We start from the raw sequence: 17,033 nt of genomic DNA, 5'->3' as shown, positions 1-17,033 counted from the left end.
CCATCAGTCAGGATGCAGGCCACATGCCAACAAGGTTGTGCTGATCAAGGGGCCAATGAGGCCTGGGCTGCTGCATGGCTGCAGAGCTACCTCGCATGGGGCCATGGGTGACCACGGGCTGCTAGGATCTGGCCCCAGTGATGCTATCAAGGAGCTGGGCCTAGCCACAGAGCACACCAAGTGCCCCTCCTGTCAGGAAATGCTCCAGAAAGAGCCTAGACTAGACGTCTGGATCAATAATGCAGGGATCTTCCAGTGCCCTATATGAAGAATGGAGATAGTTCTGAAATGCGGTTTGGAGTGAATCGTCTGGGTCACTTTCTACTCACCAATCTTCTCTTTGGACTACTCAAACATTCAGGTCCCAGCAGGATTATGGCAGTTTCTTCCAAACTCTATAAATATGGAGACATCCACTTTGAAGACTTGGGCAGAGAACAAAGCTATGATAAAAAGCTTTTGTTACAGTTGGAGCAAACTAGCTACCATCCTTTTTAACAGGGAACTAGCCCGCTGCTTAGATGGCACAAATGGCAGTCAATGCTTTACATCCTGGAGGTGTTTGGACTAATCTTAGGAGGCACATACACATTCCACAGTTGGGCAAACGACTTTTCAGGTTGGTGTCTTGGGTTTTTTTCCCAACTCCAGTTGAAGGTGCCCAGACTTCAATTTATTTAGCCTCTTCACCTGAGGTAGGAGGTGTGTCAAGAAAGTACTTTGGGGATTGTAGAGGAAGAACTACGGCCTAATGCCATGGATGAGTCTGTTGCAAGAAAACTCTGGGATATCAGTGAAGTAATGGTTGGCATATTAAAGTAAGAACAACAAGTATAAAGAGACATTTTTAAAAATGGACATCACTTACATCTGTGATCAGGAACGGTGTGGCTTGAGCATTTGCTACTTGAAAACACTTTTGGTTTTACAATAGCATCACTAAGAGGTACGTATGGATATTTTGAAGTAATGAAAAGTTATATTTTGAAGGACATAAAATTTCAGAAAAGATGCCATAAATATACTAAGCATAATGAATAAGGAATAACATAATTATATTTTCAAAATTATAATTAAATAAGCATAGATTATAAATATTAAAGAATTCAGTCACTTAACATAGATACCTTGAGAAGTTTTTTTTATCTTTGAGTTTCATGGCTAAAGTGTTCAATATTTTTATTACAATGCTGGCTTTTATGTGGAAAAATATGCCCAGTGTGTGAGTATAATTCTTACTTGTAATAAATTCACTGATGCAAGAAAAATAAAAGAAACTGGAAGTACCAATGTAAAGACAAATCAAATGTTACATGTTAAAAGGTCACTCCTATAAATATACATCGTACTGAGAAATGAGATGTTATCTTTGTCACCAAATTTGTTTTTGATACAGGGTTAAGACAAGTGAGGGTTCCAACAGGTGGCCCAGCCACTATTGCATAAGTAAGGAAACTCTCTCCCCCTTGTGTTCAGTTTCTGTAATGACTCCTTGAGGAACAGAACAAGAAAAACTTGGCTTTTCACGTAAGAAAACCTCTCACATCCAGATCAAAATTACTTCAGTGACTATGGACTAAGGGGAAATTAGATAGCAAAACTGATAACCCAAACCTCTATCTATAAAGGGCTTTTTTTTCCATCCTTACCCAAGGACCTGCCCACTGATTTTTTTAGAGAAAAGGCAAGGGAGGGAGAAAAACATGGATGTAAGAGAGAATCAACAATTGGCTGCCTCTCCTACACAGTCTCCAGAGACTGAATCCACACCATGTGCCCTAACTAGGAATCAAACCCACAACCATTCAGTCTACAGGACAATGACCCAAACAACTGAGCCACATAGGCCAGGGCGTTTTTTCAAATATAGCTCACCAAAGATTACTGACAGAAAATACAAACTGTGGCCATGTGGCCAGCAATATATTACTTATATACATCTCCAGCAACTCAAGAAAAAAAGCAAACACACTAACTCTCCCAGCAACTTGTGCCCCCAGAATGCAGTCAAAGCTTTAAGCACCTTCTCCACATTGTCAACTCCCACACCAAGTCCAGACCATGTCACTGAGCTCTGGACTTGTACAGGCCCATGTGACAGCAGGTGGGTGCCACGCCAACCAGGCATTTCCACTTTAACAAGGCCTCCACAGAACTCTCGATCCTGCTCTCCAGACATGCTCATCCACAGACCCTGTTGGCTCTACCTCCTAAACATACCCAGGACCTGACTGCTCTTGTCAAAGTACCAGTAGCCCTGATCCAAGCCAGGATCATCATAGCTGGACTATTGCAATCAATGTCTAGCTGGCTTACCTGCTTCCACTCTTGCTATCTATCCAACCAGCACACCTTGGCCTTTATGTTCCAGATGGCAGCCTTATGATATCCTGTCAAGGCACAAGTCAGACTCGATCACATTGAAAACCCAGTCCTTAACAATGGGCCCTTCCTGCACGGCCTGATGGAGGCTATTCATCCCCCCTTGGTGCTGCTACTCTACCTGTACTGGCCTTCCTATTGCTCCTTGAAATCACAAGAATTAGGCCTTGGCATTTGTGGTTCCCTTTGCCCAGTGCGCCCTTCCCTTAATGTGTACATGATGTGACACTTCAGTTTAGTCCCCTACAAAGGTCACCCCTGAGGAGGCATTCCTGACTATCCTATTTGAAACAGCACTTGTTGCTATCCCTTTACTCTAGTATTAGATTATAAAAGCATATGTTTACTCATTTCATTAATCTGTCTCTTCAATGAGCACATTAGGGAACCAGTTTTTTGTTCATTGCTACATTATACCCAAGGTGTTGAGTAGGGCCCGGCACATAGTAGGTGATGCTCCAAAAATATTGTCCAGTGAATAAATGAGTTCTTTATTTTTCATTGACTTTTGCTAGAGAAAAAAGTTGATTTCTGTTGGGAACCGTTCTGCCTGGTTTCAGGAGTTGTAGCTACCCCCCCTGGCTAAGGCTGAGTGAGTGACCTCTGGAATGGGAGTCACTAAGGAAACAAAGCTTGTCCCCTGCCCCCAGTGGTTGGCTGGTTAGTCTATGGTGAATACATCCGCTCAGAGGAGGGGCAACCTAGACCAGACATGATCACTTGGGAGGCCATCATGGAAGGAATGGTGGGGGGGGGGCTGCAACAAAGAGGGAGTGATGGATGCCCCCCTCGCCCCCGCTATTCTGACATAGACTGAGTCCCCATTTTCATCTGGGAGAAGTGCTTCCTGGCTCTAATCCACTTAAGCCAAAAAACCTATGACTGGGAAAGCAGTGCAGCTCTTTGCCATCTAGGGCAGGTTCCCTGGATGATCAGGCCTAAGAAAAAATATGTAAAAATCCTGTGAAACCTGCTTTGTTTAGAATGCTCTCATTTAAATGATAAGGGTCCAAGCAAGAAGTTAGTTCCTTACAGTTTTATGGCTCTTTAGCTATCTGACCCTGACTGGGAATAAGCCCTCATAGTTCTTTGAATGCTATCTATTGTTTGATCCTTACCTGGATTCTTGTGCAAACGAACCCAATAAAAGCCCCTTGAGGAAGGGGCTCTTGGCCCTTCTCCTTTGAGGGACTGGCCACCTTTCCTCCCCAAGCAGATCATGTCTTGGTAGTTTCACTTTCACCCATGGCAGACAGGGGGACTGTGCTGGCAAAGTTGCCCCCATAGATATCTATTCTTGATTACAGCTCAAGAGTGTCTGGTGCTGCTATGAAGCATTTAGACTGCCTGGGCACAGGACACAAAGCACTGTGCTCAAAGCCTGTTACAGGTCCAATGTCTGAGATGGGTCTCAAAGTGCCCAGCAATAACGTCCTCATACACAGGTCAGGTATAAGGAAGAAAACAGACCCATCAGAGACTAAACAGTGGGAAGAAATGACCACTAGGATGGAATGAGAACGCAGGCTCTGAGTTTTAACATACTGCTGGAGCAGCCTTTGTTTTTACTTAACCCATTTCTAGTAGACATTTTTCCATTATACTTTTTTTTAATGCCTCAACTACTAGCGAGTTCTTTGTGGATAGCGAACCTCTTTCTTGGTGCTAAGACAAAGTACTCTGATTTTTGCTGATCTCGATCAACCACAGATGGCCCCACTTGAAGAGAAAATAAATTGAAAAAGAGTTTAATCTTATAACCCCTTCTAAAACAATCTGTAAAAACATGGTAGGTTTCTGGCTTGTAATACTTCACTTCTTATGAGGTCATGCAGCACAGTGAAAATGAAATTAGGAAGACCTGGGATATGGTCCCATTTCTGCCTCTGGTGTCACTGCACACAGTTTACTTAGCTACTGCAGGCTTGTTTTCTCATCTTTGAAATGGACTCAGCAACATTCACGTTATTAATACTTTAAAATTTTGCTTTCCACAAATGAAAACACATTTAAAGGAAATACTAGGTCCTTGGCAATAACAGAAGAGTGTAAAAAACAACCCAACAGAGAAGTTAACAGCAAGATCCAAAAGTGTTCACACCCTCGCAGCTTGAATACCAGCCCTTACTGTGCTGCCAGAGGCCCTGCAAGACCTTCTCCTTTAAAAAGCATTTTCCCCTGTTAATTCAGTTTCATACGCCTTCCGCGCAGACTACACGAAGGCCCTGATCTAGAGCTGGGGCTGTCCGCACAGCAGCCACGAGTCACGTGGAGCTGTGGAGCACCCAAAACGGGCCAGTCAGAACTGAGTTGGGCCGCACGGGTACAAAACAGCCAGAGTTTGAAGCCTTAGTACGAAAACAGAATGTAAAATACCTTAATAATTTGTATATTCATTACATATATTGGATTAAATAAAATATATGACTGAATTAATTTCACCTGCTTCCTTTAGCATATACTAATGAAGCCATTTGAAAAAGTTATATTATGTATGTGGCTCATATTACATTTATTATATTAGCTGTTTCTGCTCTGGACCACCAAGCAGAACCAGAGAACTGACTAAGATCTAACTCTTGGAAAGCACTGCGTACATGCTTGCTCCCTGAGAAGTGTTTCCACTTACTGCTCTGCTGCACTGCCACACAGATTTCCCAAGGCCTCCCCGGGGGTGTGGCCCGCGTGAGGGTGAACACGTGTGTGGCATGGCAGGATGGTGGTCCCCTTAGGGGTACCTGGCGCTGGGGAAGGCAGAGTCACAATCCTCGGCTCTGGAGCGCCAAGGGTCTTCCTCGGGACAGAGACGGGGGCTGGCTTGGAGTGATGGCTTGCAGCTGCCTGTCTGAGGTCTGAGGCTCGCACTCTTGCACGGGGCTCTGCCAGGAACAGTGATACTGCTTCCTGAGAAGGAAAGGCCAGCGTGCAGGGCCGCCGGAGGTCCCACAGCTGCCTGCACGGATTTTATCATGCTTGCTCTGAGGAGGGAACAACTCAGACCCTGGGGTCCTCAAGTGTTAGACATTTACAAGTATTCGCATCCAGGGGACTTGCACTTAATAGAACAAGCTGGATAACAACCTAAGTAGAATCCTTGCCACATTCCTCTCTTTAACCCTCCCCATCAATAGTCTTGGAGAACTGAAATGTTAACACTTAATCCTTCCCTTGACTAATCCTATAGTGAATAGTCAAAGTGAACAGCACTTCAGAGTGACCTATTTCTAAAATAGTGTTTAGACAGTAGAAAATTATTAATGCTCTTTACTCTTAAAGATCTTGTTCATTCAACATGTTCAGAGCAAAATCTACATGGATTTCTGCTTGTTACTGAGTAAAAAATCATTTTTCTAAAGATAGAAAGATAGGACATAAAATTTAGTTGCAGTAATCATATTTTTAAACCTAACCCTAACAAATTGCCTAAAAGTGCATCAACCCAGTACTTATTCACAGCACTTAAGTGAATACCTGTCATATAAAACTTACGTGTGTCCCACTTTTGATTTGTTTTGAAACTGGATGATTTGGTTTTTAATAGCAGATTGTTTTCCTAATCTTACAGTGCAGAGCAGGTACAAATGGGCATTACATCTTGTCCAAGTAACTGTGACCCCACTTTACACACCTCACCAAATTTGACTTCTTAGGTTATAACTAATGCTAACCTATAGGACTAAACCTGCACTTACTTTGCAGGAAAATGAAAAACAATGGATGGAGCCTTGGCTGGTGTGGCCCAGTGGATTGAGCGCCAGTCAGAGAACCAAAGGGTGACCAGTTTGATTCCCAGTCAAGACACATTGCCTGGGTTTTGGACCAGGTCCTCAGTAGGGGGTGTGCGAGAGGCAACCACGCATTGATGTTTCTATACTTCTCTTTCTCCCTCCCTTCTCCTCTGTCTATACACTTTTTAATGGGTGGACTGAACAACGATTAAAAGTACGTTACTTGGGAAAAGACATCACTGGGGAAACAGAACCCATAACAGGACTCACAGGAGTCCGTGCTCCATGGGGTCTCTTCTCAGTACAGTACAAAGTGGCCAAGCGTCCACTCTCCAATTGGGTTTCCTGGCAAACCATCGGTTCCTAAATGACTTAGAGGCTTAATCAAGTAGGAGACTGAATGTAAGGGAAATCACCGATTCAGTTATTAAATGTTCTTTAAATCATACTGCATAAATAACAAAGGAAAAAATTGGGTTTCAAAGTTTGAAACAAAATTACCTTTAAGTTTCACCCTCGAGGTTAAGATGGGAAAGAAAGAAAGGCGCTCCACTCACCAGCACCCAGTCCGATGATCATTCTAACGTCTCGTCACCATTACCAGCACACACTGATCTAGCAGAAGCGGTTTGTTCTGTCTGAGGTTTTCAGCCTGTTCCCCAGCACGAAAATGAAGCTGATGTTCACGACCATCAGGCCATCCTGGTGCCTCCTGGTACAGCAACAGGCAATCCTATCACATTCTCTCCCCCAGTCAAGTAAGCACTGCAAAGAAGTGAGAGAGATAATATTGCAGGAAAAACCCCAGCAGCTGCTCTAAGCCCACAGAGAAAGCATAATACTCACAAACCTAAGGACCATTATAGCCAATTATTTGCAAAAATCCTCACAAATGACTGTGTTGATTAAAGCTGACAATTGCAAGGTAACCCCCATCACTACCAACACCAGCAGAGGTTGGTGTAGTACAAGTACCACTCTTATTTTCGCTTGCAGGTATTCTAGAAAGGAGGTACATTTTAAGCTGCTGAAACTGGAAACAAGTAGTCGTGTCTTTCAGATAGAAACTGACAACAAGCAGAGAAAAACTGATGTGAAGCAGCCCAGAGGGTAAAGAAAGTTCACAGAATAAGAGAAGGTATGTGAGTGGAGAAGGTGACCTGGTGGGTCTAACAGAGGGGAGCACCTCTTTTGAAAAACTGAAGCAGGACTTCTGGTCAAGATGGAGGCATAGGTAGACACAATTTGCCTCCTCACTCAGCCACAGAGGGACTTAAAACTATTTCTCAAAACAAATAACAATCAGAACCATCAGAAAATCAAGCTGTATGCAAGTCTGACAACCAAGGATTTAAAGAAGCCACATTCATCCAGACGGGAAGGAGGGGTAGAGTCGCAGAGATGGGTGGGAAAGTGTGGAGATGCAGCATGGCACCAGGAGGCAGTGGTGGTAGTGGTACAACATGCAGGCCCACGTTCACATGTGGTGGATAAAAAATTGGGAGGGATATCATGGGAGCAAGTAAACCCAGCCCCAGACCACACCACACAGCCCAGGGTTCTAGTACTGGGAAGATAAATCCCCATAACTTCTGGCTATAAAAACCAGTGGGGGTTGGGTCAGTGGAAGAAACTGCCAGATTTTTAAGAGTTCATTTAAATGGCCTGCATATACTCAGAACGTATTCAAACCCACCCACTCTGAGATTCGACAGCTGGAAGGGTGCCAGTTGCATGCGGGAAGTGGGTAAAGTGACTGGAAATGGGGGGAGTGCCAGGCAAACCTCCAGATGCCAGAGAGCAGCACTGTCCCCTCTCCAAGTCCTGCCAATCACACAGAGCCACAGAGTGGTGAAGTGCGTTGCCCAGTCCTGGCAATTATCTAAGGCTCCACCCCACACAATTTACAGGTACTTTTTAAAGAGAGTCAAAGTAGCTCTACCTAATACACAGAAACAAACACAGGGAGGCTGCCAAATTGAAGAGACAAAGAAATATGGCCCATATGAAAGAATAAAACAAAACCCCAGAAAAAGAACTAAATGAAACAGAGATAATCAACCTACCAGATGCAGAGTTCAAAACACTGGTGATCAGGACGCTCAAAGAACTCATTGAGTATGGCAAAAACATAAAGGCAGAAATGAAGGTTACACTAAGTGATATAAATAAAAATATACAAGGAACCAACAGTGGAGAGTAGGAAGCCAAAAATCAAACCTATGATTTGTAACACAAGGAAGGAAAAAGCATTCAACCAGAACAGAAGAAAAAAGAATTAAAAAAAAAAAAGGATAGGTCTTAGGAACCTCTGGGACAACTTTAAATATACCAACACCTGAATCATAGGGGTGCCAGAAGGAGAAGAGGGAGAGCAAGATATTGAAAATTTACTTGCAAAAATAATGAAAGAAAACATCCCCAATGTGGCAAAGGAAGTAAGACATACAGGTTCAAGAAGCACAGAGTCCCAAACAACTTGGACCCAAAAAGGACCACAGTAAGATATACCATGATAAAAATGACAGAGGTTACATCCTGGCTGGAGTGGTTCAGTGGGTTGAGCGCCAGCCTGCGAACCAAAGGGTCACCTGTTTGATTCCCAGTCAGGGCACATGCCTGGGTTGTGAGCCAGATTCCCAGTAGGGGGTGCATGAGAGGCAACCACACATTGGTGTGTGTGTGTGTGTGTCTCTCTCTCTCCTCCCTATAAAATAAATAAATATTTTAAAAGCAGCATAATTTATAGGTACAAAATAGGAGGATACCAAGAACAGTACAGGAAATGGAGAAGCCAAGGAACATATATGCATGACCCATGAACTAAGGAGGGGATTGCTGGAGGGAAGGGGGTAATGGGCAAAAGGGGAAAAAATTGGGATGACTGTAACAGCATTATCAATAAAATATATTTTAATAAATAAGAAAAACTGAACCAAATCACCCCCTGGAAATTAGGGTCCTTGAAAATCCTTTCTTGGGACATATATAGCTATGTTTACCCTATTTATTTACTTACTAATTACTGCTGATCTCAGCCTTCACAGGAGACATATAAAAATATAATAAACATATCTGAAGATTGGATACCATGTGCTTGCTATCACAGACCAGGCTACAAAGACAAAAGAGTTTAGAGTTTTTATGATTCAAAATGATACAAAAGAGTTTAGAGTTTTTATCATTCAAAAGAGTTTAGAGTTTTTATGATTCAAAATGAGCCTCATTTCAAATTCAAGTGCTTTAAAGGTGCTTCTCTTCTGTTACTTTGATACAGGGCAGGATCAGTAAACAGTTTATTCCAGAGAAGTACTTGATCCAAAAGAAAGCATAATGTACAAGTACTTATTTTAATTACTCCTATATGAAGGTTCTTATTTTTGGGCAACAGCAAGGCATTTCATTATCCACTCTTTGCACTCCTTAAAGGCTTCCACAGGTTTTGGCAAATTCACATTGTCCTCACGACTATGTTTTGGAGTGACTCGCGGTGTGTCAGCAGAGTCATCATCAATCCACCTCACCAGGGCCTTGGAAAGAAGAAAAGAGATGAGTATTTTAACAAAGCACAGCATTGGCTTCGAAATCAGATTCTCTAAATTGGTGACTTAGATTACCCCATGAAGATGTTCCATTTGATAAAGATCAATATCAATATGGAAAAAACACTTGTGCTGACATACTGAGCAAAAGAATATATACCAAAAATATGCAAACATACAAATTATAAATTACAGTCACAAGTATGCATAGGAGAAAAGATTAAAAAGAAATGCACTAATCCTTAGCTTTTTGGGGTGGGAAAATAATTCTTTTCTCAACTTGCTAAATGTTCCACAAGGCATTATACTGTGATTTTGTTTGATGTGACTGGGTATGCGTACATAGGTGTACCCACAGCTAAGGGAACACGAATGTATATGAAGATACGTTAGACATCTGTGCAGTCACCTGCAGTCACCTGATGGTTGTATCCATGAGTAGTTAACTGATGTCCACTGCTGTTTGTAGATACATGTGGACACATACATTCACATACTGAGATTATGTACTTTGCCTCTTCCTTCTTAAAAATCATCTTTTCCTCCAACGACTATCACATACCTCAGTCCCATATTTGGTGAGGTAAGTCACTCCACGAATTTACATAGTTTTTAAAAACAAACTTGGCCACACGTATATTTATTCTGTTCTGAAACTTCAGGTTCTCTTGCCCTAAGTGAATCACAAATATAGAAACCTCTTCCACCATTTCTCATTGCACTTTAAGTGTAAAACACTCAGAGGCAAGTCAAAGTTTTTAAGGATATTTCTCTGTATGTTTTTTTTCTAACCACAGCTTCCTGCTTATCTTTGCACTAATCTCCTCTGATAAATGAAAGTTCCAGAGAAGGGCCTAATAGAATATGTAGTTTGCTACCTATATAACCACTTCCCCCCTTTTGACTGCACCACCCCAAATTACTTTGTATCTTTCTATAATGTTGAAGCCAATAGCACACTGCAACTTGCGTAAACAGATAGGGCACAGATGTAGGGGGCGCCGGTCAGCTTCTTCCAGGTGGTTGGAGCCTTGCATCAGGCATGCGAGCCACTGGCAGTGTCGAAGTCCAAATATGTGTCCAATCTCGTGGGTTAAAGTCTGCAACACATTCACATTGAAGTTTTATAGTGCCACCATTATCAAATATCAGTTATGCACCCCTTCTTTTTCTTACTTTTCCAAAAAATACCCCAAACTTACAGCAATCAACTCCCTTACAGTCATCACCTAAACTATCTGCCCAAAGACTTAACCCTTCATTTCCTTCAATGTGTTACTGCTTTCATCACTATACCTAACTACTTACTTACCACTGCACCAGAGTTTCTCAATCTTGACAGCACTGATACCTTGGGATTATTGTTTGAAGGAAGGAGGCTATCCTGGCCCTGTAGGATGCTTAGCAGCATCCCTGGCCTCTACCTACTAGATGCCAGTAGCATCCACTCCACAACTGTGACAACCCAAAATCTCTCCCCATATTGCCAAATGATCTCTGGGTAGTGTACTGCTGCTAGGTGACTGACAGTGGCCTACAGCAGTGAGAAACTTGTACCATTTAAATTCTGGGGCCTTCCCCCAGAGATTCGGGGTCAGTAGGTCTAGTAGGTCTTGACCTGCATGTTAACAAGCATATGAGGTGATGCTGATGCAGGGAATGTACCTTGACACCATTGTTCTATACGGTGTAGTTCTCAAACCCCACAGACAGTAAAGGTGAAAGCAAAAAGCCTATGTCCCTGCCTATGAAAATGGATAAAATGAGGAGAAAGGTTCTCCAAAGAGCAGTGGTGGGGTAGACATCAGGAACTGTCAGTAGAACTAACTACAGCACAAGGCAGCCTGGAGACCAAGAGAAAGGCCATCCTCCTTGAGAGACTAGGGAACAGAAGCCCTCCAGGCCTCAGCCCAGCAAAGCAGCTTTGCTCGATGACCACAGCAGCCTGAAAGGGCAGGTTACCTACCCACACCAGAATTCTGGAATTAACAGAATGGTGAGGATATGGGTACAGCCAGGGCTGTGGGTAACTAACAGGACAAAAAACGGGCATAGATCCTCTAAATTTCAATATTAAGGTATCCATTTAAATTGTTTTTATTGATAAACTCAGTCAAGCAATAGCCACCAAAAGTATACAAATGACACAAACTCATTTATAACAAACATTACCTTCAGGAGTGTTCATGTAAAATCGAGAGGAATGAGAACTAAGATCTCTTTAAAGATAGCCCTGCCGGGCCCTGGCTGGTGTAGCTCAGTGGATTGAGCACGGGCCTGCGAACCAGACAATCGTGGTTCGATTCCCAGTCAGGGCACATACAGGGGTTGCAGGCCGGTTCCCTGCAGGCCAGTTCCCAGCAGGGGATGCATGAAAGGCAACCATACATTGATGTTTCTCTCCCTCTCTCCTTCCCTTCCCCTCTAAAGATAAATAAAATCTTAAAAAAAGAGTTATAAAAAAAATTCTACTCTGTATTATTAAAAAAAAAAAAAAAAAAAAAGATAGCCCTGCCGGATTTTATAAACAACTCACCTTACAGGACCGAAGCAGCAAAACGCTAGTCACCGCAGGAATGTAATAGTCGTCAAAGACAGAATAGTCACTTGAAGACTTTTTCTGCAACACCTTCCCTTTGCCTTCATAGCTTGAGCTGTAAAAATCACTGCCATACCTGGCAAAGCTGAATATCCCCACACCTACAGAGAAGGACAAGCAACAACAGAATGAGAGCTAAGATTTCAGAAGGGAAGACCAAAAGGGAGCCTGCTAGGGCATCGGGTCGGGGAGCGCACATCTGTACTCCGGTGTTCACAGAGGCCACCGTGCTTGAGGTTTCCCAAGACAAAGGGAGAGTTTGCCCCAGATTCCCTATCAAAACCTTCTTCTGTCCAATTTGCCCTGCCCTGCAAAACTCACTCATCTTGACGTCAAATTCTTGACAAATTAGAAGTTCCACAGGGGTTTTGTTTTCCCTCAAAAGAAGTCTTTTTCTCAAAGAATAGTCCAAATCAAGCACCCCAGGAAGAATAAAGAAAAGGATCCCATGAACGACCCGCCCTCAGGAGCTTTCTCTTTAAGGACACAACAAACAGATCTCTGTGACCTATGTCAGTGAGGGTGCCTGCACCCCCCTGGTGCCATGCTACTGAGGAAAGGAGCCCTGCCACTGCCCCGAAGCCTTGGACACCATGGTTTGACCATGGCTTTAGGGAGAAGCCAGAGCCTCTCCCCCTCCCCCTTCTGAAGCACAGCCCAACTCTGTGTGGCTGGGGTCGGGTGACCAGAATAAACCTTCTTGTGACTGACTTTCTGTGTTAGGTCTTAGGCTTGTCTAAACCATCTTCACACACATGGAGGACAGAGTATGATTTACAGCTCATTCTACAGGAGGTTGCTTCATAATTTGACTTGTTTATGTTGCCACTTTTATTTATGCCTTTCATTTGTTTATGGTAAGTCATAAGGATTTTTTGTTACAAAAATGATTTCATAGTAAATTTGTCCAATCCAACTAGATTCAAAAAGAATGCTCCTCACCAAACTCTTGGAAAGTGTCCACTGGTATTTGAAATTTAGGAAGAGAAAGCATTCTGAAAGTTAAAAAAAAAAAAAACAGAATCTACTCATGGGTCACAAGTAACCTCATCTGGCCAAAGTGTGGGCATATTTCACTACAATCCCTTTAGCATTAATTTTTTCTAATAATCTTATAAATAGATTATTTTCTTTATAACTAAATATTTCTCAATTTAAAAACAGGAATCTCTGTAAACTTAGAGAATAGTCACTTATAAGATATTGTCTCACTGCTTAGCAGATCAATGCTGCTAGCTTACTACTACTCATATATGATGCAATATATAAGAAACTTAAACAAGGTAGAAACATTTTATTTATTTATTTATTTTTAATTTTTAAAAATATTTTGGCCCTGGCTGGCGTAGCTCAGTGGATTGAGCGGGGGCCTGCGAACCAGAGTATCGCGGTTCGATTCCCAGTCAGGGCACATGCCTGGGTTGCAGGCCAGTTCCCAGCAGGGATCCTACTTAGTCAAAGCTCATTATATGCCAAATCAAAAACTGAAGTTCACTTTTTAAAATGAAATCTTTTCCTTTAGAATAACATGCGACACAGGTTAAGCATATGGTTATAAAGCAGTCTGTGGTTATTCTATCTATGCAAGATGACTATAAAAAGTTAAAAAACAATTAGCAAAATTTCACTTACATTAATGACAGTTCAAATACCTTCAATTTATTTAACTCAACTTACCAGATTACTTACATTTCCCATATGCTGCTCAGAATGCCTATATATGTGCCAGGCATATATATACTTTTTATGTACCAGCACTTCTCTGTAAATTATCTCAAAATGACCTTGTGAAACAGGTATTATTAACTTCAAGGTCATACAGATAGTGAACGGCTGACCTGGGGAGGAACCCAGATCATCGGAATCTATCAACTACACACCTTCCAATACAGCATGATGCCGCACCAGAAAAATACAGTTTTAAGTATCAAAATTATAATTGGTTGGAATTTTTTCCCTCTTTGAACATCTCCAAAGAGTCTCAAGTTGAAGGAGTTTCTATAAACAATGTCAAAAAGGAATACCATCTGTCAAAGAGGCCTGTCCAAAGACAAAATTCCAGGAGTCTCTTGGGTAAAGATCAATCATTGTTATTCCCACAATACAGAAGGCATCCTCAGGTTTCTTCTTCTTTAAGAACTTCAGGATGTGCCCTATTCAAAAAGAAATGTACATGTGCTTTAAATATATCTCCACATCCTCTACTCAATTACAATTTAAAGTCCTTTAACTCACCTGCATGTATTTGTAGGTTTTGTGTGTTATCATTGACTCTAAAGGAACACTTGGTTGCAGAGACAGGAACTGGTTCCAGGAGTTTCACTGTCAAACCATAGAAAAATGCTTCACAGTAGCCCTTGAGCCATTTAATATATTCTTCACTGATAACTCTGGTGTTTCCTAGAGATCCTATAAAAGAAAGAAAAATTAAAGACATACTTTAGGATGATTAAAATGTTCAATCTTTACCTCAGTCTATAATTGTAAACTTGGAATTAGAAATAAACCAACTCTAAATTTGCAATACACCTTTATGCTTCATTAATGTGAGTATGAATTAGAAACAAAGTGTCCTCTTTTAAGGCAGTCTGGCTACAACATTTGCAACATTACATGAGATCAACAGCCCAAACTATCTGTGGCAACAGCATCACTGTGTAACCAACCCAAATCCAGCATATTAACAATATGTACCAATACACTGTATATAAATACTGTGTTTCTCTGGAGAGGGTGTCTTTCTGGAAGGATCACTGAAAAACTCTTCAAAGTCTTGGGGAGGCTCAGGGTGGGAGGTGATCCAATCTGATTGAGAATGCAAAGTAATGGGTCCAAAGAGATCGCTGGCTGGTTGGAAGGCTTCATTCATCAAACGCCTTTCTGCAGCACCAAACTTCTCATACTGGGACACAAGCACTGGGTTCTTGGAGATGAGAGCTGCTCTAAGTGTCTGCTCCGAGTGACGTACTGTTTGCATCTACCAAGAAAACACAGCTAGTCAAATATGAAATGTACATCCAGACTCTAATCTATCCAACATCCACACACATCTCTAATTTCTACGGAAAGGGACGGATTGACTGCTAATGCCTTAGAGGGGTCACACCAATTACTGTTTCCTTTCCCCATTTCCAGTCAATTTCTTGGGGAAGATACCTAAAAAAGTGAAAAGAAAATCATGAGATTCATTCCTCCATCTCTTAATGGCACTTGATCCCATTTTTAAAAACTAGTGGTAATCCATAAAGGTATGGCCTGACTTCCAATTTCTGTCACTTGGCTACTAATAGGGATATTATGAATTGACTCATTAAGGCCACATGAGAAACACTCATCCTTCCCAATGTGACTCAAAGGTGTCCAAGACCAAACAGAGGACTAATGCAAGGACGCCTGGTTCTGTAACTTAACTGCAGGCTGAGGACACATCTCAACCTCTGAAGTTTACCGTCTCCAGGTCTGGTCACCCCGGCAAAGACATCAGTGACTAATTCCAAAGCCAGACTCACAGTGACAGGCCCCTTCCTTTCACAGCCTGGGTTTAGGTAGAGCTTTCCTCCTTCTGTCTGAATGGGCCAAACAGCTGTCCCATCACAAGGCTTTTTAGGTTGGAAAAGGGAAAACTGGACATTTGTCTGGAGCCTACCATAGTTACTAATTATCTAGACTTTTCCAGCTTAGGGATACATATTAGATGGGGAAATCCTGGTTGCATATCTGAATCCTGGGGGGTCCTGAGTGTGGGAGAATTCTGAAACTGAGGTCTCCATGGTCAAAGCTCTGATCCCAGAGCAGACTCATCCTCGCCGACCCCCAATGGGCTGAAATTTGACTTCTACTGGACAAAGCATCAAGCCAGGGGGTGCCCTCCTTGTCTTCTTGCCTTTAGGAAGGAAGACTCCTGCTGAAGTTTTCACCTCACAAGGACCCGCATCTCAGGGTCTGGGCAGGAAGGTGTTATGTGGGGTGCCTTCGCCCTAACATTAAAAATAATGGCGTTTTAAAGCCTGATATTAAGAAGTCTCCCGGGTCTACTCTGGGTGGAGCCTGTGGAGCAGAACAGGGTCACCTCCGTGGGCTGCGGGCCTGCAATCCCGCCAAGCCCAAACCTGCACATCACGGGCAGCCAGGACAAGTTGGTCACTGGAGGTTGTTGCCTCTAGCAACTGGCACCTGGGGCTCGCCCTTGCCGGCGCCACCCGCTCCCCAGCTGGGGGTGAGGTCGGGGTCCCCCCCCCCCCCCCCCGACTTTCGCTTCGTCTTCTCTCCCTGACGCGCCTCCTCGCGGGCCGGGCCTCCTCCCCGAAGACACCACAGTGCCCGCTGTTCTACCTCCTTCTGCTGTGGCTGCACCCCCACATCCTCAACACTGAATAGCAGTGGCCACGGTCCCCATTCTCCACGTCCCGGCAGCACATTCCAAGAATCCCCGGCCCAGCTATGACGTCTACAAAAAACTACCTTCACCCTCCAGGCTTAGACGAGGCCAGGACGCCTGCCCACAGTGGCCCCTGCGCGCTTGCGCCCGGCGGCCGGCGCTTTGCCACGCCCCTTCTGTGACGTCACGCACCGCCACGCCCAGCCCGGGTGAGCGCGCCACCGCCTTGCCACGCCCCGAAGCGTAGAACTGTCTGTTGTACGAAGAGTCCCAATTCTAGCAGCAGGCGCTGCCCTTGTGTCCCAGAGCAGAAGAGGGTCGCCAGGGGGCGACGAGGCGCCGCAGTCAGCCCCCGCGGTCGCCCTTCCTCCTCTGGCCCTCACGGGGGGCGCCGCCACTAGTCT

General features: G+C 43.5%; 1 protein-coding gene and 1 pseudogene across 3 annotated transcripts; one reads left to right on the top strand and one right to left on the bottom strand.

The window, feature by feature from the left end:
* The first annotated feature begins 103 nt into the window (after positions 1-103).
* LOC119052912 (retinol dehydrogenase 14-like) lies at positions 104-822 on the top strand (annotated as a pseudogene).
* Positions 823-9,237: 8,415 nt separating this feature from the next.
* Positions 9,238-16,802, bottom strand: AMZ2 (archaelysin family metallopeptidase 2). Of its 3 annotated transcripts, none has more exons than XM_037128138.2 (7): positions 16,713-16,802; positions 14,946-15,228; positions 14,487-14,660; positions 14,276-14,404; positions 12,189-12,352; positions 10,576-10,752; positions 9,238-9,640 (listed from the first exon to the last, which is right to left on the bottom strand). In XM_037128138.2, the coding sequence occupies exons 2-7, from the start codon at positions 15,226-15,228 to the stop codon at positions 9,485-9,487; spliced, it is 1,083 nt and encodes a 360-aa protein (XP_036984033.2). In that variant the 5' UTR covers positions 16,713-16,802; the 3' UTR covers positions 9,238-9,484. The 3 variants fall into 3 exon arrangements, with proteins under 3 accessions (XP_036984033.2, XP_036984032.2, XP_036984034.2); XM_037128137.2 differs by having other exon boundaries at positions 16,584-16,790; XM_037128139.2 differs by lacking the exon at positions 16,713-16,802 and having other exon boundaries at positions 14,918-15,116.
* Between the last annotated feature and the right edge of the window lie 231 nt (positions 16,803-17,033).

This window comes from Artibeus jamaicensis, unplaced genomic scaffold (assembly GCF_021234435.1).
Source record: "Artibeus jamaicensis isolate MK-2021 breed Jamaican fruit bat unplaced genomic scaffold, CSHL_Jam_final contig_1998, whole genome shotgun sequence".
NCBI classification, from domain to species: Eukaryota; Metazoa; Chordata; class Mammalia; order Chiroptera; family Phyllostomidae; genus Artibeus; species Artibeus jamaicensis.
The sequence above is the reverse complement of the archived record's forward strand: the minus strand, read 5'-3'. Positions and strand labels throughout refer to the sequence as shown.